Source organism: Felis catus, chromosome E2, assembly GCF_018350175.1.
Source record: "Felis catus isolate Fca126 chromosome E2, F.catus_Fca126_mat1.0, whole genome shotgun sequence".
Taxonomy (NCBI): Eukaryota; Metazoa; Chordata; class Mammalia; order Carnivora; family Felidae; genus Felis; species Felis catus.
Genome location: NC_058382.1, coordinates 43,661,072 through 43,688,413, shown reverse-complemented (window position 1 = coordinate 43,688,413; position 27,342 = coordinate 43,661,072). Strand labels below are relative to the sequence as shown.

Genomic DNA, 27,342 nt, shown 5'->3' with positions numbered 1-27,342 from the left:
CCTCTCTCTCTCTCTCAAAAAAAAGAAAAAAAAAAAGAGGAAACACGAAAAGCCAATGAACAAAAAGAGTTCATACTCAGTAGTAACCAGAGGAATGCAAATTAAAACTGACAATGACAGGCTGAATCATACCTATCAGACTGTCAAGAATGTAAATTGGTTAATACCAAATAATGGCAAGGACATGAAACAAGAACTATCACACACAAGTATGAGAATGTAAAATGGCATGATCCTTTGGGAGACAATCTGACATTACCTCATAAAGTTGAACAAACTCAACGGGCAGCAACTCCATTCTTAGATATACCAACCTAGAGAAAAGTGTCCCAGAGTACAGGTCCTAGAATATTCTAGGAGCACTACGTACAACGGCAACAAGTTAGAAATAACCCCAAGGTCTACCAACAGAATAACAGGTAAGCGAGGATATATTTATACAATGGAATCTATACATCATGAAAATGCATGAACTACAGCCTCATGAAAAATGGATGAATCTCAAAAATAATGGTGAGCAAAGAAGAAAGTCATAAAGATTAAACAGTATGACTCCATTATATAAAGTTCACAAACAGGCAAAACTAGGAATTTACTTTTTTAATACAACAGATGGTAAAACTATAAAGAAAAGTAAGGGAGTGACTGATATAAAATTCAAGACAGTGGAAACTTCTAGGGGGAGAAAAAGGAATGCAATCTAGGAGTACACAGGGGAATTGTAAGTAACTGTAATGTTCTATTTCCAAGCTGAGTGGTAAGTCTATGAACATTTACTATTCTTTTTTAAACTATACATACACATTTTATACTCTTCTCTATGTCTGTCACAATAAAAAAGTTTTTTATAGAGTAAGAATGGTAATAAATCTTAAAATAGCAGCACTGAATTCTAAAAGAAAATGAATAGTGGGGCGCCTGGGTGGCTCAGTCGGTTGAGCGTCTGACTTCAGCTCAGGTCACTATCTCGCAGTTCATGGGCTCGAGCCCTGCGTCAGGCTCTGTGCTGATAGCTCAGAACCTGGAGCCTGCTTTGGATTCTGTGTCTCCTTCTCTCTCTGTTCCTCCCCTGCTCACGCTATCTCTCAAAAATAAATAAAGATTTAAATAAATAAATAATGAATAGGGGGTGCCTGGCTGGCTCAGTTGGTGGAACATGTGACTCTTGATCTTGGGGTTGTGGGTTAAAGCCCCAGGTTGGGTATACAAATTACTTAAAATCTTTAGGGACACCTGGGTGACTCGGTTAAGCGTCCGACTTCAGCCCAGGTCATGATCTCGCAGTTTTTGAGTTTGAGCCCCACATCAGGCTCTCTGGTATCAGCACAGAGCCCACTTCAGATCCTCTGTCCCCTCTGCCTCCCATGCTCACACTCGCTCTCTCAAAAATAAACATTAAAATAATAATAAATAAAAGAAAATGGATAATGTCAAAATTCTGACAAAAAGTGACTTCCCAATCAGAATCCAATTCAGCCTAAGTCTTAACTGTAAGGACAGAATAAAGAAGTTTTCAGATTAGCAAAGTTTTTAAACTCTCACCTCCTATGCACCCTCTCATAGGACACTAAGGAAGAATGTGCTTCACCAAAAAGAGAGGGTGAACCACAGAGGAACACAGGGGAACCAGAAAACATGGGACTCAATATAAAAAGAGAAGAAAAGGGGGATGCCTGGCTGGCTTAGTTGGTGAAGCACCTGACTTCGGCTCAGGTCACAGTCTCACAGTTCATGGGTTTGAGCCCCATGTCAGGCTCTGTGCTGACAGCTCAGAGCCTGGAGCTTGCTTCGGATTCTGTGTTACCCTCTCTCTCTGTGCCTCCCCAGCTCACTCTGTCTCTCTCAAAAATAAATATTTTTTAAAAGGGGGGGGGGTTAATTAATGAAGAGGTAGGAACATTCCTCAAACGAGTTTGGATTTTAACTTGACAACAGCGAGAGGACACCGAGGATGGTGCTAAACAGGGTTGTGAGGGTTTTAAGCAGAAGAATAACATAGATTGGCATTTCAGAAAGACTCCTTGGGCTGCTATGTAAAGAAAGGAAGAGAGGTCAACACTAGTAAATGAGGTCTGAGCAGGCAGTAGGGTTGAAAGATTCACACAATTTGATGACAGACCGTGTGCTCAGATGAGGAAAAGAGTGCCTTTTTTTGCCTGGCTGACTGAATGAATGGCAATGCCATTTGTTCAAATCCCCTGGAATTTGAGCCAAAAAGGATCATCTTTGCAGATGATACTAAAATCAGAGAGGCTCACAAGCTCAAGAAACCAGTAAGAAGCCAAGACCACTAAGCTAGAGAGAATTAGTCAGATCCAGAAGCAATGTCTGTCCACATCCTATAATTCCCCAATAGCTCAGCAAAGGCACTCAGCTATTTGATAAAAATCAGGGAAGCACCTAGCCCCTTTTGGTGTATTCTACACACTAATGATGCTCAAGGAGACTGTTATGTCATGATGTTGCCAAGAAGTATGCATACTGAGCAGTTAACCAGGGCTGGATGAAGTAGACACCAACAACAAAGCCTCATGACCAACCTGACCATGTGCCCTGATCTTTCTCTTACCCTACACTGCTTAGCTCTTAAGCTTGGCCCTGAATCCTTTGCCTTCAAGCCTCTGCATTTCTGAGCCATCCAGATGAGAATGACCAGTCAAGCACTCTGGCAGACCAGGAAAGCTTGCATTGCTAACCATCGTAACACCAGAACTGTAACATAATTCAAACAGGAAAAAGAAAACTCAGATGAAACAAAAAGAAACAAACAAACAAACAAAAAGCTGAATGAAATGTTACAGTGCAACAGAAGTCAAATTTGCTTTTACAAAACAGTCTGCAGTGGCCTCTAGAGATATGATTTTAAAATTACAAACGGACTACACGAGGTAAAACTGTGTAATTAGAGAATCTGTATCTAGAGGAGATTATGGAGATCAGCTAGTATATCCCACTCCTTTTAAATCCTAATAAACAAGATCTGCAGAGGTCCCATGTTTTCTCCAAGGCCACACTCAAGTGAACAGCAGAGCTGGAAGTAGGACAAGGCCTCCCAACTGATTTCCTGACCACTCGTTACACCATACTGCCTCTGTACATTATTCTAACATCATGTCTCTGGAGGAAATTTTTGATCTTGTAACTAACTAAAGGTTTCAACACCACAGCAAGATAATGGTTTCCTTTTACACTTACTCTGTCTTTGTCATGTAACATATCAGCATAGGAGGATCTAAAAAGAAACAAAAGGTCAGAAACCTCTATTAATGATATCCATTAACATATGAGAGCATTCACATATATAAATGCATTCCTAAGTCAAATGGAAAAACATCCAGGCCCATTTTATTTTTTATTTATTACTGAACTATAATTGACATGCAATGTTACGTTAGTTTCAGGTGTACAACATATTGATTCACAATTCTATACTCAATGTTCAATATGTTAAGTGGAGTCACCATACAACATTATAACAATGTTCCCTCTGCTGTACTTTTCATCTCTAACCCAGGCCCATTTTAAACTATTTTAGTAGACTTATAAGCTAAAATTCTCTAGTATTGCAGGAAAAAAAAAATCTTAAAGATGTTTACTTTCAGCAAAGAACCTCAGAGCTAAAAATGGTCTGGGAGTTAGCCCTGTCACAGCCACCAGCATGCTGATCATGTTATATATCACACATTTTTTTTTCTCTCCAGAACTCAGACTCAATTTGTCTAATACTTTACATAACCTTGCATACATTTGCACATTACGATAATCACAGATTCAACACTGCAGAGACGAATCAGGGGAAGTATATACCTGCTGTATAAGTGAGGGGTATCATGCCCTGCACTTTCCATTAATTCACAAACTTGAAAAATCTCTGGCAGGGTCAGGATAAGCTCCCAGAACTCAGCAGGCCCAGCCCAAAGATGCTTTCTGAGAGATGCAGGTGAGAGCTAAGGTGCTTTCACTAAACAGAGGACCTCCAGCTTCAGATCAACAACAGAATCACTGGAGACCTGTTTTTTGTTTTTGTTTGTTTTAAATAGACTCCATGCCCAACATGGGGCTTAAACTCACGACCCTGAAATCAAGAGTTGCATGTTCTACTGATTGAGCTAGCCAGGGATCCTTGGAGAGCTTATTTTAAGTGCACATTGCCAAGGCACCTGGATGGCTCAGTCAGTTGAACTGAGTCTCTGACTTTGGGTCGGGTCATGATCTCACTGTGAATTCAAGCCCTGAGTCGGGCTAGCTGCTCCAAGTGCAGAGCCCACTGCAGATCCTCTGTCTCCCTCTCTCTCTGCCCCTCCCTTGTTTGCACTCTCTCAAAAACAAATAAAAATTAGGGGCGCCTAGGTGGCTCAGTCAGTTAAGCAGCTGACTTCAGCTCAGGTCATCATCTTGCAGTCTGTGGGTTTGAGCCCCACATCCGGATCTGTGTTGACAGTTCAGAACCTGGAGCCTGCTTCAGATTCTCTGTCTTCCTCTCTCTCTGCTCCTCCCCCAGTCGTGCTTTCTCTTCCTCTCTCTCTCAAAATTAAACATTATAAAAAATTTTTTTAATAAATACTGAAAAAAAAATTTTTAATGCAGATTCTCACGATACATGCAAACAGATCCTGATCCAGAAAATTGGGCTGGAGTCTGGAAATACGCACTTGAACTGGTACCCCACACAACTGTGACACAGGCAGCTCATATTCTAAACTCCGAGGAGCACTGTACCAGAAGAATAGCATTCTTTTCGTTTTAATGGCACACCATGGCTTTTACATGTGAACCCACCTAGGAATGCTTAGTTGAAATCTGGTTCTGTCTTTCCCTACCTTCCAAGAGGCATTTCTGGTCTCCATCTTCATAGCCTCATCATCCACTCTCCCCACCACTCCACAGACATCATTCTGCCTAAGCACTATCAACCCACTCCATCACTAACATCCAGGATTTCTGTCTCTGTTGGACACTCCCTCTTCCTGAAACACTTTCTTCTTTTCCACTTGCTGGCCATTCCCTCCTGGTTCTCCTGCCTCCTCTATTCCAAGATTCTTTCTTCAGCCCTCTACCTTTCTCATCACACACCCTCCCTCAGAGCCTGCCATCTTTTCCATCTTGAATTCTAATAACTGCAAACTGGCTCCAGACCCATGTTTATCTGCCCATTGCATCTCTACCTGGATGGAGAAACCCAGATACCTAATCTCCATCACCTTCTCTCCAGCAACACCCATTCCTCCTGTGGTCATCCCTCTCACAGAACACAGCTCCATCCACTTAGTCACTCTAATCAGAAATCTTGGGTGCTTCTGGAATTTCTCTCTCCTTCCACCACTGAACCAATGAGTTATTAAAACTCAAGCTCCTTCAAAGCTGTCTCCCCACCTCCACTGCCTCACCTGTAGGGTTGCAATATCCACCCAAATGGCTTCCACTCCCTCCAACCCACTTTCCACACCGTTGTCAGTAAATGTCCCAAAATGCAGCTTAATCTTTTTTCTCCCCAGTTTAACATCTCAATCACTTAAAAAATGATGTTCAAAATCTTTTGAAAGGTAGTATCTTTGAGCCCTTATTCTATACCACACATTGTATTTGTCACCCATCAAAGAGCCCTAAAATAAGGCTTTATATGTGAGGAAATGTACATTATTACATGTATGGAGACATATATTATCATACTGAGGCTCAAGGAAGTTAAGGAGCTTAGCCAATGTCAGAGTTAAGACACAACAGAGCCCAGACTAACCCTCATGCTCCTCTTCCTGCATTTTGCTACCACCCTTTACAATATGATCCTGCCTACCTTTTCGGTACCCTCACCAGAGCCCTGCTTTTGTACCACATTCCAGCTACCTCAAACTGCTAGCAATCCCCCAAACTGTTACACGTGATCCCTGCTGCTCAGAAAGCAATTTCCCTCCTTTTGGATTTGGGAAATCACTCACATATCACCGCCCCCGCCCCCTCCCCCCCAGCCCAGCTGGTTCTTACTGCTTCCATGAACTTTTGCACCCATGTCCAGTGGCCTTTCTTCACTGTGTCATGATTCGTTACATGTCTGTCTCTTACAAAAAACTGCATGGTCCTTGAGGATGGGAACCCCATCTTCTTCAATAGCTCCACCACAGGGCTAGTATGTTGTACGCACTTAATGACTGCTAAAGAATAGTAACGCACTCAACAGTTTTAAATATCCCTTCCCAAGTCAGGGAAGAATGCATTTTTCACATTTTCCATTCAAAAGAATTTCGCTATATGATAAATGTGTCTCCATTTCAGTGACACAATGAATGAATTTCATAAACTCTTCAATTATCACTAGTACTACTGAGGTGGGTCTTCTCTGCTCCACTAGACAGATCCTCTGAGACCCTGATAAAGCTGTTACATGATATCTGACTCTCTACACAGAAATGACTTTGCCTAATTCCCACACAAACCTACCTGGCTGAGCAGACCTGCTCATGACCAACATCTGCCCTGATCAGAAGCACTGGGTAAAGCTTATTCCACATTCGGACAGGATTCTAGGGCTCCTACTTTGAGAGCCAGTGTCCCCACCCAGCTGCAACCAATAGTGAACACGCCCTTGTTACCTTGCAATCTCCTGGTGGTAATCATAGTGCTCATCCTCTTCCAGCCACTCCACAGAGCCAGTGGTTGGATTGGCCCGCCCGCAGAAGACCTTCATGGCGCCAATCAGCTTCTCAGTTTCACCACAGAAAACCAGTCTTGCCAGCTCACTTCTTGTGGACAGGTCTAATCATCAGAAATCTATTCACATCATAATGCCCAAAACGTAGAAGGAAATAATTTTAAAGACAAAAAAAAGGAAAAAAATCATAAAATGAACAAAAGCATCAAAGCCAATGAAATTATTTGTTAATCGGTATTTTAGGGGCACCTGGGTGGCTCAGTTGGTTAAGTGTTCGACTTCAGCACACTTCACGTTCTCCCGGTTTGTGGATGGGTCCAAGGCCTAAGCTGGGTTCTGCACTGACAGCATGGAGCCTGCTTGGAATTCTCTCTCTCCCCTTCTCTCTCGAAATAAATAAAGTTAAAAAAAAAATTAGTATTTTAATCTTTCCCACAAGTTATTTGGTTTTACATTCAGCATGTAACATCAAAAAACTGTAATTAACATAAATTCCTAAAGCTATCTGGAAACTTTGGCAGTCCCCAGTGATTTCAGGTTAAATGAGCCTCACAGGTGCAACTCGACGCAGCCTCAAGGTAAAGGCAGATGAGAAGAGAAATAAAGCAAAGGAAACAGGTGGTTAACCAGAAAGAAGAAACAAAGAGGCTGGGGTAGTGGCAAAAGAGTGCCACCAATACTGCCTCAGGATATTAAACAGTTTAAACACTAGTGCCTGGGTGGCTCAGTCAGTTAAGCATCTGACTCTTGGTTTTGACTCAGGTCATGATCTCACGGTTTGTGAGTTCAAGCCCCACATCAGGCTGTGCTGACAGCTCAGAGCCTACTTGGGATTTTCTTTCTCTCTCTCTCTGCCCCTCCCCTGCTTGCTTGCTCTCTCTCTCTCGCTCTCGCTCTCTCTCTCTCTCAAAAATAAAGTTTTTAAACACTTAGTTTAAGGAAAAATACAAAGAGCAATTCAAACAAGCTAGGAAAACTTTCATCTAAACAAATATATCACAGCTATAAGTGTGGACAATCCAAAAATATCATGTTGAGCCAAAAATAAATAAATAAGCAAATCACAGAATACGTAATGATAACATTTTTATAACATTTATAATGATGCCAAACAAGAATATATTTTTTAATTTTTTTAATGTTTATTTTTTTTATTTTTGAGACAGAGAGAGACAGAGCATGAATGAGGGAGGGTCAGAGAGAGAGGGAGACACAATCTGAAGCAGGCTGTGAGAACAGAGCCCGATGTAAGGCTCGAACTCAAAGACCCTGAGATCATGATCTGAGCCGAAGTTGGAGGCTCAACTGACTGAGCCACCCAGGTGCCCCAAGAACAATATATTCTTCAGGGATCACACTAAAAAGCATAGCAGGGAATAAGGGTAGTGGTTACCCCTAACAGGAAAGGGAAAAGGCTGGGATCAAGGAGGGCCATACAGGGGGCTTCAAAGTAATAGTGTTTCTTCTTAAACAGGATGGGGAAGTGCCACCTGGGTGGCTCAGTCGGTTAAGCATCCAACTTTGGGTCAGGTAAGTTCAAGCCTCTGCATTCTGTGCTGAAAGCAGAGAGCCCACTTTGAATCCTCTGTTCCCCTATGTCCCTCCCCAACTTGCAAAGGCTCCTTCCCTCCCTCTCTCTCAAAAATAAACATTAAAAAATAAATAAAACTGGGTGGTGGGAAGAAAGATGTTCATGATACTGTCCTTCTTTATGACTTACAATTTTTAATAATGATTACTTGTTACCTACTCAATATTTTATTTTAAAAGTAATTTTTAAAAATTCTTCATCGAGAGATGTCTGGCTGGCTCAGTTGGAAGAGTGTGCAACTCTTGATCTTGGGGTTGTGAGCTCAAGCTCCACATTGGGTGCAGATTAAATAAATAAAATTAAAAAAAAATTCTTCATCTTAAAAAATCCTTCAAATTCTCCAGATTCATCTTGTATGCCCTATTTCTGCAGAGATCTATTTCTGACAGAGAAACACCACAGCTCAAAGTCTGAAGGCACCTGTCAGCAGGTATGGGCTCTACCAGCACCCTCCCACCTACCTTCAGAAAACCTCAAGTGTTCTACACTCCCCTTCATTTCTCGTTAAACACTGATCTATCTTCAGGAAACCTTAGAAAAAATGCCTACTCCATAGGTCCCTAAACATCCCTGAGGCATTTTACTGACCAGAGTTATTGCCTTTCTCTCAAAGTTATTTAGACTAAACACTTAATTCTCATAAAAGAGGATGGGGACAAATCTTTTCTTAAAAGACTCAGGCAGTCAGTGGTCTGGTTCAAAGTAGTCAATTTGTCCTTCAGTGAAACTCTACTTCTAAAATCTCAGTACTACTCATCCTCTCTTCAAGTGGCTCCCAAACTTTCTGGCAACACCAGAAAGAAATATACTTTACATAAAGACACAACACACACGCGTACATACAAACTTGCACCTTCCTATGGGCAAACTCCTTTGATACATTCTACTGTATTTTTTTTTCTTTTTTTTAAGTTTACTTATTTGAGAGAGACAGAGAACACATGTGTGGGGAAGGGGCAGAGACAGAGGATCCAAAGCAGGCTCTGCACTGTCAGTGCAGAGCCCGATGCAGGGCTCAAACTCATGACCTGAGCTGAAATCAACAGTCAGGTGCTCAACCTACTGAGCAACCCAGGCGCCCTGATTCTTCTTTTTAAATTGATCATGATCCACTAAACTGATTTCACAACTTTTTCAATGTTTATTTTATTTTTTACTTTGAGAAGCATTTTTCAATGTTTATTTATTTTTGAGAGGCAGAGAGAGAGGGAGACAGAGGATCTAAAGCAAGCTCTGCACTGTCAGCACAAAGCCTGATGCAGGGCTTGAATGCACGAACCGTGAGATCATGACCTGAGCCTAACCAAATGAGCCACCTAGGTGCCCGATTTCACAATTTAACTGAGTTGCAACCCACAGGTTAAAAAGTTTTGCCACAATCAGCTGTGAACCTCTCCTATGTTAATTTTTTTAAAGAGTATCTCCAACTATCAGAATCTGTAATGTGCTTTAAAGAAGTGTGTCCAAAAAATGCCACAGTAGAAAGAAATAACCATATCTGGCTGAATGTTCAGGGAAGGCTTAAAAGATGGCTAGGATTTAGATGGGCATGGGAGGGAGAGGGCACTTCACCAGATCAGAAAGACTTAGTCATGTACAGTTAATAAACCAGTTTAACTGAAGTGAAACTGAACAAGAGGTCAAACATATCAGTAAGGTACATACTGTGCAGAGTCCTAAAACCCTTATCCTGTGGGCCGTGTGAGATCAATTCTGAAGTTATTTAAAGGCTAAGAGTGTAATACAGAACTCTAATCTATGGAATTTCCTTTTTGTCTGTGCTGTTGCTTAGGCTATAAATAGGACTATAGTTTTTTCATAACTTAGAGAAGTTACTAGTTTCATATAAGTTTAAATAAAGCTTGCAGATGGGAACCATGTCCTGTAACCTCTTTGAGTACTACACATCTCCTATGGATAAATCCCTTTTATTATTATGACTTGTCCTCTCCCAAAAGGACCTCACACTCCAGACTCAGGAGCTATTTTGACCCCCTCCTCATTCAAAAGACCTGTGAACTCACATGATAGTTTATAAGGCTGGAATGGAAACCACCATGCCAAGCCCTAAATGGGTTACCAATCAGATTTCAGAGCAGATAGCTGCTTCATTCATTCAAATTTTAGTAAAATTTATACAAAATCAGACACTGCGTTAGGGACTGGAGAACTCCCATAAGTAAAATAAAGAAGATCTTTATCCTTCAAGGGATTAGATTCTAATAAGGGAGAGACTAAATATACAATCACAAACTATGTGAGTGCAAGAAAGGAAACAGGCAGGGTGCTATGAAAGAGAATTAACAAGGTTAATTGTTAGACTCTCTGAGGAAGGTGGCAATTAAGATGCCACAAGGTAAGAGAGAAAAGTAGTACCTATGTTTCTGGAAACCTTACCCCTACTTTTCCAAGAAAAAGTCCTAAGGGAAAAAAGACCTGTGTATATAAGCAAGACTGACAAAAGCCTGAATGACTGAAGCACTTCCAGCAAAAGTATTGAGAACGATAGATTAAGCGTGGGCTACTGTAAATCACACTGGACCATGCCGGCTTCGGAAACGCGTTTGGATATTGCTCTCACTCGCTGGAAACCACTCAAGGTCTTAAGGACAAAAACGTCCGCGTCAGATGTACGCTTTTACAAGACCCTTCTGACTAGCGTGTGGTGAATGGACTGGTTTCCAACTACTCAGAACACAGTAACTGGGAAAAGCGAGCCCATCGGCAGTTCCCTGAATCAGAGAAGCGTGGGTCAATTAAGGATGTGATGGCTGGAGCTCCATATGACTGCGGTTCGAATTTCTGTAGCTGAAGGGAGACGCCAAGTACTAAAATCCAGGTCCCCGTAGAGGTCACCCTACAGAGTCGGGGCCCAACCGTATCCGTTTTCTTGCCGGCCCAGGCTCTCCCCACCGCCGCCCAGTGCAGACTCTAGAAAGGTCCTCGAGAGACGCATACCCCGGTGGCCTAGAAAGCCCACATCAGGTCCGTCGGCCAGAGCCGCTGGGCTGACGGCCGGATGATGGCGGCACCCGGGACTCTAACTGCAACCCCACCTTCCCTACCTACCCATGCGCCTCACCCGCAGCGGGAACCGCTCCGTTCACTTCCGCCGCTACCTCAACCACGCCGAAGCCGGCGTACGGGGGCGGGATCTCTCAGGGCCCGCTGAGAATGCTGGGAGCGAGGCCCGGAAGCGGAACTTAAAGGCTCTTCCGTCGTACCCCCACGGGTTCCCAGAGTCCTCCGCGACAGCCAGTATGGAGGCCGGGAGGACTGCAGTGCTTCGCGTGAAGCGGAAGCGTAGCGCAGAGGCTGTCGAAGCTCTTGTCCTCTCTTGTAAGCGCCTGCGGAGGGGCGGCGTCGAGTCGGTAGCCCAAAAGACACCTCCAGAGGATGTGGAGAGAGGGCCAGAGAATAACGTCTTCCAGTTGGTGGCCACCGTGCGCTCCCAGGTATTGGGCGGGATGGAGCCGATGTCTGAAGGGGATCTTAGGGCGCAAATGGGGGGAAATTGTATCCCTGACCCCTTGACGAGTCGCCTGCTTACCCCGGCTGCTCTTCCCTACCACTTCCCAGGAGGAGCCAGTCCAGGAGCTCGTTCGAGCCGCCCTGCGCCCTTCCCGGGGCAGCCAGCAGCGTATCCGCCGAGAACTCCGCGCTTCGGCTCGGGAGATCCGACAGGAGGGCCGCTACAGGGTGATTTCTAGCCGCCGATCCTCAGGAATTCCATCGGGTAGCCTAGAGTCCGAAGACGTGCCGGGAAACCCAGAAGCCACCGAGGACGGAAGCTTCCAGCTGTTCGACCTAGTCCACGAGGAAGGAGACCCAGAGACCGACGCCGCCGCCGCCCCCGCCGCCCCCGCCGCAGTCTCCTCCAAAGTGAGTAGCCGCCGGGAGCAGAGCGCTGGCCTTCCCGCGGACAGATAGTGCCAGGGTCTGGGCACTTAGCACACAGTCAAGAGGAGGCACACAGCTTCGCCTTACTGATGAATGAATGATCTATCAGCCGAGATAACCTCTTTCTACAGATTAAGTTATTCATTCAACAGTATTTACTGAGTGCCCACTATGTGTCAGGCATTGTTCTTAGGTTCTGTGGATATAGCTTTGAGGACTTAACGTTCAGGTAGAGGAGAGAAACAGAAAACAAATTTAATAAGGGCTGTACAGGGAAGGGGGGGGCAGGAAAAGATTGGTTCCATTACAGAGAGGGTCTCAGAAAATGACATTTCAGTGAGGACTTGGAGGAGGTGAATGGCAAAGTACTGTGGATATGTGAAGAAAAGGCAGTTTGGTGTTTTCAAGACCAGTGTGCCTGGAGCTCAGTGAACTCTCGAAGAATAATAAGGAATTTGGGAAAGGATTCCTGTTAGACCCTGAAGATACTTTTAATTTTTGTTCATTTTTGAGAGAGAGCGGGAGCAGGGGAGGGGCAGAGAGAGAAAGGGAGACACAGAAACCAAAGCAGGTTCCATCCAGGCTCTGAGGTGTCAGCATAGAACTTTATGTGGGGCTCAAACCCATGAACCCCGAGATCACGACCTAAGCTGATATCAAGAGTTGGACACTTAACCGACTGAGCCACCCAGATACCCCGACCCTGAAGGTACTTTTTTTTATTATTTTTTTTAATGTTTATTTAATTTTGAGAGAGACAGAGACAAAGTGTGAGCGGGGGTGGGGGAGAGAGAGTGGGAAACACAGGATCCAAAGCAGGCTCCGAGCTGCCACCACAGAGCCCGACGGGGGCTCAAACTCACAAACCGTGAGATCATGACCTGAGCCGAAGTTGGTCGTTTAATCGACTGAGCCACCCAGGCTCCCCTTGAAGATGCTTTCAGGGACACATTGCCTTCACCCTTAGCTGGGTAATTACTGGAGGGTTTTGAGCAATGTAAAGATAAAACAGATGGAAAAACTCATCAGAGGAAGGTTAAAGGACTAGTTCTCCCTAGCGAATCAAGTTTGAGGCAGATTTAAGTCTAGAATGCAAGTCTCTTCACGTTTAATCCAGTGGTCTTTCCATTGTTAGATTTACTAAATTTGTTTTGTACTTCAGTTCCAAAAAACAAAGGCTACCTGTATTCAGACTATAGAAATAGAAAACTCTCAAACTAAAAGGTTCACCCCCCACTGATTTAACAAAAAAAACTTGGGGCGCCTGGGTGGCCCAATTGGTTAAGCCTCTCACTTTGGCTCAGGTCATGATCTCATGGTTCGTGAGTTTGATACCCACATCAGGCTCTCAGCTGTCAGCATAGAACCTGCTTCAGATCCTCTGTCCCCCTTGCTCTCTGTCCCTCCCCTGCTTGCACTCTCTTTCTGTGTCTCTCAAAATAAACTTAAAAAAAACTTAATAAACTTCACTCTTCACTCCTTTTAAAAGTTAAAGTTTAAAAACTGAAATTTTAATTCCAAATATATCAAGCAAAAAATATTTCATCATGATGCTGGTATACTTGGATAACAATTTGTGCATGATGATGACAGCCACATCTTTTACCAAAACTAATTGAAAACTGATTTATGAGTTATAAGTCAAATAGCTTAAAAAGTAAACCAACGTTCGGTGGAATTGAATCAACCAAAGAGCTCATTCAATTTTAAAAGAAAAACTAGTATATAAGCTGATTAAGGATGTGAACACAGACTTCCCGACAATGCAATAAAAACTAAACACATCAAAAATGTTTGCATATCAGAGAGCGGGACATCCGGCTTGCCAGTGGGCATCTTCAGTCTCCATGTGAAGAAAGCAATTTAAAAATGGGTGACATTGAGAAAGGCAAGATTTTTGTCCAAAAGAATGCCCCGTGCCATACTGTCGAAACGAGAGGCAAGGCAAACACAAGACTGAACCAGATCTCCATGGTCCAGTGTGTGCAAGATAGGTCAGGCCCCTGGATTTTCTTACACAGATGCCAACAAGAACAAAGAACCCCTGGGGAGAGGTGACACTGATAGAGTATTTAGATAATCCCAGAAAGTACATCCCTGGAACAAAAATGATCTTCACTGACATTAAGAAGACAGAGAAAAGGACAGACTTGATAGCTTATCTCAAAAAAAGAGCTACTAAGGAGTAGTAATTGGCCACCGCCTTATGTATTACAAAACAAAAATGTCTCATGTCTTTTTTTATATGTACCATAAATATTTTTTTAATGTTTATTTATTTGGAGAGAGGGGAGGAGTGCAAGTGGGGGAGGGGCAGAGAGAAAGGGAGAAAGAATCCAAGGAGGCTCTGTGCTGTGAGTATAGAGTCCAACAGGGGGCTCAGTCTCACAGACCAAGAGATCATGACCTGAGCCAAAATCCAGACGCTTAACCGCCCCTCAGGATTGTCTTTTAAACAGCTATTCAAAAACACAGCTGTAGAATTAATCACAGGTTTAAAAAAATGCTTGTCCATAGTAATTATCTTTTTAAAAATGGATTTAAACTGAAAGCAAACTTGGGGTTTTATGTCTACTAGACTAGCAGGGGAAAGATTGATAGCACTGCTGGCAAGGCTAGATTAAAATGGTACACAATTGGGGGCGCCTGGGTGGCACAGTCGGTTAAGCGTCCGACTTCAGCCAGGTCACGATCTCGCGGTCCGTGAGTTCGAGCCCCGCGTCGGGCTCTGGGCTGATGGCTCAGAGCCTGGAGCCTGTTTCCGATTCTGTGTCTCCCTCTCTCTCTGCCCCTCCCCTGTTCATGCTCTGTCTCTCTCTGTCCCAAAAATAAATAAACGTTGAGAAAAAAAAATTAAAAAAAATAAAAAAATTAAAAAAAATAAAATGGCACACAATTGTAGTGCTTACAATTGATGCAAGGCTTTTGGAAAACAGCATGGCTTTATCAGCAATCCTAAAAATAGCTTGGGACCTATTTTAAAACTACTTCAATTTATTTTTTTATTTTTATTTTTTTTAATGTTTATTTTTGAAGGAGAGAGAGAGACAGAGTGTGAATGCAGGAGGGGCAGAGAGAGAGAGACAATCTTAAGCAGGCTCCAAGCTCTGAGCTGTCAGCACAGAGCCCAGCACGGGGCTCGAACTCACAAACCGCGAGATCATGACCTGAGCCAAAGTCAGACGCTCAACCGACTGAGCCACCCAGGTGCCCCTATTTTTATTTTTTTAATGTTTTTATTTTTGAGAAAGTGTGCATGCATGTACATGTGTGCAAGTCAGGGAGGGGCAGAGAAAGAAGGAGACAGAGAATCCAGAGCACTGTCAGAGCAAAGCCTGATGTGGGGCTTGAACCCATGAACTGTGACATGACCTGAACCGAAGTCAGAGACTCAACTGACTGAGCCACCCAGGCACCCCTACCTAAATTTATTTTATTGTTGGGATTCTAAAGTCATCCAAACATATAAAGAAATTTAACAAAAGTAGTGACAGTATTTTTTGCCACATTACATTTCTCATTAATTTGACACCATTTAAATTTTAAGCAAATAAAGTACTATTTAATAGGAAATCTTAAAAAGTGAAAAAGTTCTGGGGCATCTGGGTGGCTCAGTTGGTAGAGCTTCTGATTCTCGATTTTGGCTCAGGTCATGGTTTCAGGGTCATGTGATCAAACCGAAGAGCCCAGGTCAGGCCCTGCGCTAAACATGGAGACTGCTTAAGATTTTCTTGTTCTCTCTCTCTGCTCCTCTCCCTCCTCTCTTGCATTCTCTAAAAAAATAAAAACCGTATATATTTTTTATACAGTGTATATTTTTTCTTTTCTTTTTTTTTTTTTTTAACGTTTATTTATTTTTGAGACAGAGCATGAACGGGGGAGGGCCAGAGAGAGAGGGAGACACAGAATCTGAAACAGGCTCCAGGCTCTGAGCTGTCAGCACAGAGCCCGACGTGGGGCTTGAACTCACAGACCGCGAGATCATGACCTGAGCCGAAGTCGGACGCTTGACCAACTGAGCCACCCAGGCGCCCCTATATATATTTTTTAAAGTGAAAAAGTTCAGTTCATTTTATCTAGTGATCTCAACCCCAGGATTTATCCTAGGGAAATAATTCAGAAGCAAACAGCTATGGTCTTAACAAAAGCTACTGTTGGTTTACTAAGTAATTACTGTGCATTAAGTACTATGCTAAGGCCTTGTTGTGTTTTCTTTTAATTTAACTCCTTTAATCCTCATGCAAACCCTATGAGGTAGGTGTTTTATCCCCATTTTTCACATGCAGGAAACACATTCATTGCAGCATTGTAGATATAGGCTAAAAACTGACAAATTGACATACACAACTGCCTGCACCATTAAAGTGATAACCATGACGACTGGCAAGATAGTATGTATGTTTATACCAGCATACACATAGACTAAAGAATAATTTTTCTTTGGGCGCCTGGGTGGCGCAGTCGGTTAAGCGTCCGACTTCAGCCAGGTCACGATCTCGCGGTCCGTGAGTTTGAGCCCCGCGTCAGGCTCTGGGCTGACGGCTCAGAGCCTGGAGCCTGTTTCCGATTCTGTGTCTCCCTCTCTCTCTGCCCCTCCCCCGTTCATGCTCTGTCTCTCTCTGTCCCCAAAAAAAAAAAAAAAAAGTTGAAAAAAAAAAAGAATAATTTTTCTTTTATAAAAATGATAGATGTTCCTTATAGAAATTTTGAAAAAATATAGGAGGGGTGCCTGGGTGGCTCAGTTGGTTAAACGACTAACTTCAGCTCAGGTCATGATCTCACGGTTCCTGGGTTTGAGACCCACAGCAGGCTCTGTGCTGACTGCTCAGAGCCTGGAGCCTGCTTCGGATTCTGTGTCTCCTCTCTCTGCACCTCCCTGGCTTGTGCTCTCTGTTTCTCTCAAAAATAGACAAACATTTGAAAAAAAAAAAAATTTTTTTTTTTTTTTAAGAAAAAATACAGGAAAGTAAAAAGGGGAAAAAATCACCTATTTTACCCCCATCACAAAGGTAATTGGAGTAAAATCAGCTTATTGTCTTCAGAGTATAAAATCAGCTTATTGTCTTCAGAGTATGGCATTTTTCTGTTTGCTAGTCTTTGTAAATATTTTAATGGCTGCATGATTTGCTGGACTAAGGGTGGGGGGCTTATAAATGGGAGCCAGAACTTCACTTGTGAACAGTTTTGAGGTTGGTCAACAGCCTGCACAAAAAGTGACATCTCTAGTTCCTTTTGACTTTGGAGCAAGAAAGAATTAATTCCCTTCATCTTCTAAGTCTGGTCTCCCTTTATCTGCCTTAGCTATGCAACATTCCTCCCAATATGGTATCTGGTTTGAGCTACACAGCCTCCTCCGATGAACCCTTTGAGAGGGGTCATTTGTAGCATGCCCCCCTGGGTTTGCAAATTGACCTATGCTACTCTGGATGACACAGCCTGTTGCCCTGGAGTACCTCTTCCCTGGGCCAGTTCTATTCTGGGGCAATCTATCCTGAGCTATTCTTTCTAGCAGTAGGATTATAGGGGAGTTCACTCCTGGTTTGTGATTAAAAGTGGGAGGGACATCATTAGGGCACCTGGGTGGCTCAGTCACTTAAGTGTCTGACTTTGGCTCAGGTCGTGATCTCACAGTTCATGAGTTTGTGCCCCACATCAGGCTCTCTGCTGTCAATGCAGAGCCCGCTTCAGATCCACTGTCTCCCTCTCTCTCTCTCTGTCCATCCCCTGCCTCACACACACACTTTCTCTAAAGTAAACATTTAAAAAAGAAACTTAAAAAATATTTATTGAAAAAAAAAGTGGGACATCATTGTGGGCAAGCCAGGTGGTGGTAGTCATGAGTCCAGGAATCGCCTTTAGACCCCTGTAGGAGGCCACACAAAATGCAGATCCCGAAGGGGAGAACATCATACTGAAGGGGCTTAGAAGACGTGCGGACAAGACCAGCCAGCTCTGCTGGCCCTCTTCTCAGGCCCATCTTTCCATGTGCTCTCTTCTGTCAGCCAAGCACAAAAGGACAGGAGCCTATAAGTGTCTATTTCAAAAGAAAAACTACACATTAAGTTTTTAGAGATAATTGAGTTTTTAATTTCATTGCTAATTAAGAAGAAACTAGTAGGACATGGGAATAAGAATCTTGAATTTAACATAGACAACTATAGAGAGGCTTCTTTCACTCAAATCTTAGATTCCTCCTTTTGGAACATCGATGGTTTAGATCATGTATGTATTATCTCTTGATTTCTTTATAGATCTCTGACCCAGATGTGATCCTCTGCAATTCTATAGAGTTGATCCGTGAGCGGTTGGCTGTATCTGAGGATGGACCAAGAATTGGGCACCAGGAGGAACAGAAGGATGACTATGTATATGACATTTACTACTTGGAGATGGCCACTCCAGGATGGATTGAGAACATCCTCTCCGTGCAGCCCTATAGCCAGGAGTGGGAGCTGGTAAGGGGACCCATGAGGATGAGGGGCATGAGGTAGCCTAAGCAATTCTCTGGTCAGGATGCTTTGCATCCACTGGGTTCAATGTTGTTCTTACCTCTTCTTGTTCTTGCTTAAATGGAAACATTTATTCTAAATGCTTCCTGGGAACCTGGGTTTAGTGCAAGAAATTTTGGGAACGACGGTCTACATTGATAATGTTTGCTCTTAATACATCTTTTATAAGGTTTGCAATATCATTTTTAACATTTATACCATCCACCCTTGGGGAAAAACATGGGGACTTAAAGAGAAAATAAACCAGAAATTCTTAAACATGAATGGTAATAAAAGCTTTTTTTAAAATTATATCTTAAAAGGGGGGGATCCTTGGATTAAGAAAGCTAACATCCTGGGGCACCTGGGCGGCTCAGTCAGTTAAGCGTCCGACTTTGGGCTCAGGTCATGATCTCACAGTTCGTGGGTTCGAGCCCTGCATCAGGCTCTGTGCTGACAACTCAGAGTCTGGAGCCTGCTTCAGATTCTGTTTCTGTTTCTCTCTCTCTCTCTTTCTCTCTCTCTCTCTCTCTCTCTCTCTCTCTCTCTCTCTCTCTCCCCCTCTCTTCCTCTCTCCCTCCCTCCCTCCCTCCCTCTCCCTCTCCCCCTCCCTCCCTCCCTCCCTCTCTCTCTCTCTCTCTCCTCCTCCTCCTCCTCCTCCTCCTTTTCCTCCTCTTCCTCCTCCTTTTCGTCCTCTTCCTCCTCCTTTTCCTCCTCTTCCTCCTCCTTTTCCTCCTCTTCCTCCTCCCCCTCCCTCTCCTCTTCCTCCTCCCCCTCCTCTTCCTCCTCCTCCTCCCCTGCTCACTCTCTGTCTCTTGGTCTTTCAAAAATAAATAAATGTTAAAAAAAAAATTCTTTTTTTAAAAAGAAGAAGAAAACTAACATCCTGACATCTTTATTTATTTTTCTTAGTGAGCTCTACATCCATCGTGGGGCTCACACTCATGACCCCAAGATCAGGAGTCACATGCTCTGCTGATTGAGCCAGCCAGACGCCCCTTGACATCATTATTCTGTTTTGTTTTTTCTTAAGTTTGTTTACTTTGAGAGAGAGATAGAGGGCGTGCCCCTGCACATGAGCAGGGGAGGGGCAGAGAGAGAATCCCACACAGGCTCCTTACCGTCAACACAGAGCCTGCCATGGGGCTTGATCTCATGAACCGCAGGATCTTGACCTGAACCAAAATCAAGAGTCAGTCTCTTAACTGAGCCACCCAGGTGCTCCTGACATCCTTATTATTTTTTTCCACCAGCGGGGGAGGGGCAGAAAGGGTGGGGACAGAGGATTCAAAGCAGGCTCTGCACTGACAGCATCAAGCCCATGAGATCATGGCACCATGAGATCATGACCTGAGCTAAAGTTGGATACTCAACCAAGCCACCCAGGCATTCCAACTCTTTTGTTGATATTGTTTGTTTATTTTGAGAGAGTGAGAATGTGCAAGCAGGGGAGAGGCAGAGAGAGAATCTCAAGAAAGCTCCATACTCAGTACAGAGCCTGATGTAGGGCTTGATCTCACAACCATGAGATCATGACCTGAGCCAATATCAAGAGTCGGACACATAACCAACTGAGCCATTCAGGCGCTCCAGACATCATTATTCTTAAAACAAATTCTAAAATGGTGAAAGGCATATTTATCCCATACCTACACTGCAACCATAGTCTCATAGTCACAAACCCACCCTGGACCATTGCATAGCCCCTCTTCCTGCCCTTACACTCAAGTTTTGGTTCTGATTTTTGGCATCACCCATAATCCATTTAATCCCTCTCCCACCTGGCTATCCTAAAGTTTGAAGATCACTGCCATCATCTGCTCAGAGCTGTCTGTCCTCCCCAGCCTGATGTGTTCCCTTCTGGTGGAGTTCATCCTATCAGGACTGTAATGCCTGGAGCTGGACTCTGAGTGGGGAATAGGGCTGTTGTCACTATCTTGTAGCCTAAGGTTACTATAGCCTCTTGTGCAGCAGATTCAAAGCAGCTCCTAGGCTGCCTCATTTTCACACAGCGCTCTTAATTTTTTTAATGTTTTTTTTTTTTCATTTATTTTTGAGACAGAGAAAGACAGAGCATGAGCAGGGGAGGGGCAGAGAGAGAGGGAGACGTAGAATCTGAAGCAGGCTCCAGGCTCTGAGCTGTCAGCACAAAGCCCGACACGGGGCTCGAACTCACTGTAAGATCATGACCTGAGCTGAAGTTGGACGCTTAACTAAGTCACCCAGGCGCCCCTTTCACACAGTGCTCTTAAATGATCTCTCCAAGTTGGTCTGCTAATAGCTTCCCCCCTACAACCTTAGAGGTTTTGATTTATACTCATGATTGTGTTGAGATGTGCAGGTGAATGATGACCGGCAACCAGAAGACATTTATGAAGATGATGATGATGAGAATAGTGAGAGTAACTGGCGCAATGAGTACCCAGAGGAGGAGAACAGTGATGGAGATGAAGATTCCAGAGGTACATGGGTGGCAGTGTTGGATGGGAAGGGACTGGTGGCATCTAAGACTGAGGTGTGAGCACGGTTCACTTACATCTTAACTGGCTTTCCTTCTCTACCATTCCCAGCAGCTCACCCACAAGCCATTGGAGCTCTAAGAACCCCAAAGACCAGTGTTTCCAGGGGGCCTACTGGGGTTTTAATGTCAGTCAGGGCTGGGTTTGAACCCTTGGTTCTTTCATGGCCTGTCTGTGGGTCTTGGGGACATAGTTAATGGCTCACTGAGCCTCATCCTGTCTCCAGAACAGTATTGCACTAACTTTAGTGATTGGGATTAAGGGAAACATCTATCTCAGTGTCTCTTCTCTCGCTCAGTCAGGAAAGTATTGGAGAGGTTTGCCAGTAGGAGCAGAGCTAGGATTTTGACAAATCAGTTATATAACTTCTCAAAGAAGTTGCTGTGTTTATACCATTTTGAGGAAGCTGCAACACAGGCATGGTACCCTGGGGAAGGAAGAAGGAGAGATACTCTGATGATAAAGTTCCTTCAGTGATTATGTTCTTTGTGCCAACAAAAAGAACTTCTTGGTCTCTGTTAATGGAGGAACAATTAAACTATGGAATATTCTTTTGGGGAAGTGCCTGTGATATGTTGAAAGGGGCAGACATGAAACTATATTTACAGTATGACTACAACTATTATAACAACAACAAAAAAAAATCCTATACTTAGGGGGAGAAATGAAAAAATATTCCAGTGTTGAGGGACTTGGTTTAGGTGGTAGAGAAATAGGATTGCCTTTTTTTTTGGTTTATTTTTGAGAGAGAGAGCACAAGCAGGGCAGGGGAAGGGGACAGAGAAACCAAAGGGGCTCAAATTCATAAACCGTGAGATCATGAACTGAGCCGAAGTAGGATGCTCAGCTGACTAAACCACCCAGGTGCCCTCCCCTGCTTTTTTAACGTTTATTTATTTTTGGGACAGAGAGAGACAGAGCATGAACGGGCGAGGGGCAGAGAGAGAGGGAGACACAGAATAGGAAACAGGCTCCAGGCTCTGAGCCATCAGCCCAGAGCCCGACGCGGGGCTCAAACTCACAGACCGCGAGATCGTGACCTGGCTGAAGTCGGACTCTTAACCGACTGCACCACCCAGGCGCCCCTCCCCTGCTTTTTTAAATTCAAAATTCTCTTCACTAAGCAAGTATTTTAGAATAGAGAACAAAAAACCCAGACCTTCTTGAGATGGTAAAGGGTTGTCGTGGCCACCTAGAAACTCAAACAGCCCATTTCTTTTATCATTCTAGGCTCTGATGAATACGACAGCTTCAGTGAAGAGGAAAGAGGCAACAGCAGACCACAGATGTGGAGCAAATACCCTTTGGATGTGCAGAAGGAGTTTGGCTATGATAGTCTCCATGACCTGGATTCAGACTGATGATCCCATGAGATTCTATCACAGGCCCTTGAGGGCTCTAACTGCAGCTTCAGCCACCCTAGTAACATCCTTGGGTTTCTTAGCTTAACAAGTAGAAGGGAAAAACCCATGTCCAACAGCACCCTCCTACCATTGAAAACCTGTGCTAAAGGAGTGTGTCTTTTTCAGTAACAGTAGGGCCCCTTTGCCTCAATCAAGTGACTCTATAGTCTGGGGGGAAAAAATGCTGTACAAATGATGCTTCCTGGCCTGGGGATTTTCCCATTCTACTCCTACACTAAGGCCAGTAAGTGGAGGAGAGCCTCCTGTTTCCTCAACACTAAGATTTAGCTTTCTCATACCACCCGGCCACCTGCCTCCAGTAAAAGCCTTTCTTTGGATGGAATCTAGAAGGGCTATAGTTGGTCCCTTATAGCAGCAAAGACTGGATAGTTGTGGCCATAGAGATGGAAGTAGAATCTGCTTGAGCTATGAGAGGTTTTAAGTTAACAGCTGTCTCTACCACCCTGTTTCCTGACTCTGATAATGGTTGTAAAGACTGCTGTCTTCCTTTGGCAGTGGTGCCAGAAAGAACAGGATATGTATGAATGTGATACTCTTATGTTTAATAAAAACTAACTTTAAAAATGGGAGCAAGTCATTCCTTGAAAACCTTTTAGTTTTTATTTTTTTAGAGAGAGTGAGTAGGGGAGGAACAGAGGAAGAGAGAGAAACTTAAGCAGGCTCCACAATCAGCGCAGAGCCCAATGCGGGCTTGATCCCACAACCCTAGGATCATGATCTTAGCCAAAATCAAAAGTTGGATGCTCAATGGACTGAGCCACCCAGACACTCCTCAAAAACCTTTTTTTTTTTTAATATTTTTTAAATTTTTATTCATTTTTGAGAGAGAGAGACATAGGGTGAGTGGAGGATGGCCAGAGAGATGGGTAGACACAGAATCCAAAGCAGGCTCCAGGCTGCAAGCTGTCATCACAGAGCCAGACGCAGGGCTGGAACTCACTAACGATGAGATTATGACCTAAACTGAAGTCAGATGCTTGACCAACTGAGCCACCCAGCTGTCCCTCCTCAAAAACCTTTTAAATCTGAATGGCTTTACATGTTTTCCCACTGTACCTCCTATCTCCTATCCCCACCCTCGACCAAAAATGGGCGGGGGTTAGTGAGACAGCTTTCAGGATTGACCTTAGACACTAAGGACTTCAGGCAAGTGAGGAAAAGAAAAGCATATCCTGAACTTAGCTTTCCAATGAGAAATGTTTATGCACAGTACTCACTAAAAAGTGATTAACAGAACTTGGACTCTATAAGCAAACTCTGTCCCTACTTCATTCCATACCACACATCTTTGCTCTGAGTTGGCATTTATTCTTCTAAGAGAACACTATCCCATAGAATTTCATGCACAATAATTATGTTCTATATCTGTACTGTACAATAGTAGCCACTAGCCATATGTGGCTCAGCTCTTAAAATTTATGATTAGTGCAACTGAGGAATCAATATTTTTAAATTTAATTAGCTATATGTGCCTAATAGTTTACCGGATAGTACAGGTCTAGGAAAATAATACACAGAAATTTTGATTCAAAATGTGCCTTCTTGCCCTGTGGCACGAACACCCATCACATGGAAAGATGAGTTGCACAGGGATGTCTTCTACCCACATCTTTTATAATTTCTTAAGTATCTCTCTTTTTCTAACCTGCCTCCACCCATTCTTTCACTTTATGTTCATTTGTAGGTCTTTCCTATATTCCTAGATTTATGTTAAACCTGCCAAAGTGATTAAATTCCATATGTACTCTTGTGGCTACAAAACCAACAAAATGTTAGTTTACCATCCTAACTATCCACAAAGGTACAATTCAGTGCTGTAAGTAACAGGCAGCAATTTACATGTGTAATACTAGTCATCTTAGTCTCCTGTAGGCATAGAAACAAAGGCTTAAAAACTACTCAGTGCCATTATAATGTGCTCACTGCTGTTTCTATACTCATTAAGGTTTGCCAACATTAAAGGGCTGACAACCTCACATACTGTGCCTACTGCAAAAGGGATTAGCACACCAGGAGAAGGATTGAAGGAGATGAACAACAAAGACCTTGCAGAAATTTAATTCCACCACAAAGCTTGAGTGCTGTAGGGAGTCTGGCTTCCCTCCCACAGATGGGTTCTTGGGTGAAGTCTGTATCCAGCACAGAGGGGAAAAATGCAGGTGCCATCCAGTAATGAGAGGGGGATGACATGGCTCACTAAGCTTGTATGGGGTCACTTAGGGTGTGAGGCCCATGCTTCCCCCAGGAGCCAGTGGGGGGCAGCAAGTTCTTGGGACTAGCTGGTCACTTACTTCAGTGGAGAAAGCTAAAACCTTGGTCAGGGATCCTCAAGACAAGCACACACCACTTCAATGATTGGCTCCAGAGGATCCCTGGGAAAAGTGCCATCTTGCCTCAGACAGGAGTCAAGTTTACACAGTCTAGGCAAGTCAGCCTTTGCACAGACTCCCTATTGCCCCAACCCATGACAGTAGGAATGTCCTCTCATTTTCTCATCCGTGCATTCCCTGAACCGAAGACAGCTGTGCTCATGCTCCCCTGATTGTCTTTATTGAGCAAGTATGACCAAGGCCATTCCCCTGACTGCGACTGGGGCCATTTGGTGGAAAAGAATGATCAGGAAGGGAGATTGCCTCATTCTTGTCTTTACAATTGACCAATTCTAAAACCAAAGGATAAGAAGTCCAGGCAGGGGATGAGCCAAGTCTGCAGGTTCCTCTGGACCCAGGATGACAGTGTCTGGACACATCACAGGACAGATGTACAGTCCACCGCAACCATGGCTGTCCATGAGGGAACGAACATCCATTAGGCCAAATCTGCTCTGGCCTGACCTGGATGCTAAAGCACAGCCTGAGCACCAGAATTAGTTGCTTCCAATCACGCAGTCTGCTGAGGAGCCAGATTTGAGGATGAAGCAGCTTTTTCCCCCCTAAGTCTTCACTATCTCCACAGGGAGAAAATAGAGGTCCACAGAAGTACCAAGCTCTTCCTGAGACTGCAGGCCCACCAAACCTCCAGCAAGAGGAGGCAGACAGGACAGGTATGCACTATCCCGATGATCCACACCAAGACAGCTCGGAGTGTAAACAGAGCCCAGTGTTAGGGATAGAAGAGGAGCATGCAGCGTGATGTGAGGTTTTCAGAAAAGGGAAATGACCACTTCTAGCACCAAGGTGGGCTTGTGTGGGTCTGCACAGCATCCCTCACACCAGCCCTTACAGAAAGAAACAAGCTATTTGGTGGCTTGGGTCCATGAGATGGTCTCTAAGCCATTGACAGCTGAGAGAATTCAGGTAATCCACTTGAATTCTAGAACAGTTCATGTCCTCTTAAAGTTCATACCAGAAACCCAGAAATTTACCTTCTATCATCTAGAACAAAGACCTAAGGTCTCAAGTAAAATAAAGGATTATCCTTCAAAATAGCAGTATTACCAGACTTCTGACTCATGAATTTGTTCATTTGTCCTTGCTGATTTGAGCCAGGTGCTTGTAATCTGTGACCTATTGACTAACGTGTAATTGATACATGAGTTTAAAAAAATCTTTAAAGTTCACCTTTGCAGCTAAGACTCAACAGAAGAATGTGCTAAAACCAAAAAATCTGTGGTCTGAGTCTGATCCACCACCACACAGAGACACCTCTAAGGGCAGAGGGACTCAGTTTGGAGTAACTTTGAATTTTTAAACACAATCAGTCTATGGCATTCGGTAGATGAATGAACACCAATGCTTTGCTAGAACTGGGGTTCTGGATTAAATAATATCAATAAATAATGGAATACAGCCGTCTTTCCAGGGAAAGATTTTGAGTCACAGGAAGAAATGATAGCATTTTAGGCCTCTACAGTCAGATGCTTGGACCTGGTCAGAGGAAAACTTGCCATAAAGCAGCCCCTTTTGTAGAGACTTCTGATTCAAACCTCAAATATCAAATTCAGAACCACCAGCCACAGCTATTAACCTAGCACTTCCTTTTCCCCAGTGCAACTCGCCAAGTGTTTGGTAAGCTGTACCTACTCACCAGAAACAAAACTAAACAACTATTCCCCTGACCCCAAGCCCTCCCACCACCACTTTCTATACAGTTCCCACCTTCAGTCTGGCCTCAGACCCTGAGTCTGCTCCCAATGAGAGTGACCACCAAAGCAGGCCATTGGCCCTGAGCCCCCTTACATAATGTGGCCCACAAGATCCTTTAGAACAAGAGAGTTGGGCCTGTACAGTCTTGTCATCTGGACTTTGGTGGCTGTGGCTGGTCTTCCAGGCCTCAAGGGACATCACCTCTGGCCTCTAGTCAGTTTTCCTTTCAGCCTTTTTCTCTTCAGCTACATCAAGCTCGGTCAGGACACAAAAGCAAAGCTGCTGGGTGACTTTGGTGATAGCAGCTAAATGAAAATAGAGAACAGAATTCAGCAAACTGATGGTTAGCTACAACCCCAATAAGAACACCACAATGTTGATTAAAGCATATCTATGGCCCCCTCCCACTTGTCCCTTGGGTATCCTGTGCCAGGCTTTGCCTCTTAACCCCATAAGCCTCACTGTCCTCCATTCCATGCCCAACCAGAAAGTGATGCATGACTCCCCATCTCCCCACATGGATTGCACTTTCAGGAGGGAGTGTTTTAACCCAAAAATAGGACTCTAAAGTTAGAACTAAAGTGCTCATGTCACTGAGAAGTCACGTGGTCTCCAGTACATCACCAGTACAGGGGAAGCTTTTAGCCACCACTCCCACTTCTGCACACATCTGTGTGTGCATGCGCGCA

At 43.9% G+C, this 27,342-nt stretch overlaps 3 protein-coding genes and 1 pseudogene across 21 annotated transcripts in view; 2 read left to right on the top strand and 2 right to left on the bottom strand.

Annotated features, from left to right (window-relative positions):
- PRMT7 (protein arginine methyltransferase 7) overlaps positions 1-11,464 on the bottom strand; it is a 46,148-nt gene extending 34,684 nt beyond the window's left edge. For 10 of the 14 annotated variants that reach the window (XM_045047058.1, XM_045047062.1, XM_045047063.1 and 7 more), the window contains exons 1-3: positions 6,896-7,047; positions 6,588-6,765; positions 3,196-3,232 (exon numbers count right to left, since the gene is read on the bottom strand). In XM_045047058.1, coding sequence (XP_044902993.1) covers positions 3,196-3,232; positions 6,588-6,682 — 132 coding nt within the window. In that variant the 5' untranslated portion in view covers positions 6,683-6,765; positions 6,896-7,047. Of the gene's footprint in view, positions 1-3,195; positions 3,233-6,587; positions 6,766-6,895; positions 7,048-8,136; positions 8,161-11,306 lie in introns of those variants that run through there. The other 4 variants (XM_045047060.1, XM_045047059.1, XM_045047061.1 and 1 more) reach the window with 4 other exon arrangements.
- SLC7A6OS (solute carrier family 7 member 6 opposite strand) lies at positions 11,461-23,137 on the top strand. Its single transcript, XM_003998183.5, has 5 exons — positions 11,461-11,692; positions 11,817-12,119; positions 18,389-18,592; positions 20,967-21,087; positions 22,375-23,137. The coding sequence occupies exons 1-5, from the start codon at positions 11,498-11,500 to the stop codon at positions 22,503-22,505; spliced, it is 954 nt and encodes a 317-aa protein (XP_003998232.2). The 5' UTR covers positions 11,461-11,497; the 3' UTR covers positions 22,506-23,137.
- On the top strand, positions 13,583-14,441 carry LOC101093732 (annotated as a pseudogene).
- Positions 23,138-23,746: 609 nt separating the features above from the next.
- The window catches only part of SLC7A6 (solute carrier family 7 member 6), a 36,138-nt gene continuing 32,542 nt past the window's right edge, over positions 23,747-27,342 (bottom strand). For all 6 annotated transcript variants that reach the window (XM_023245051.2, XM_023245053.2, XM_019819956.3 and 3 more), the window contains exon 10: positions 23,747-26,958. In XM_023245051.2, coding sequence (XP_023100819.1) covers positions 26,864-26,958 — 95 coding nt within the window. In that variant the 3' untranslated portion in view covers positions 23,747-26,863. The remainder of the gene's footprint in view (positions 26,959-27,342) is intronic.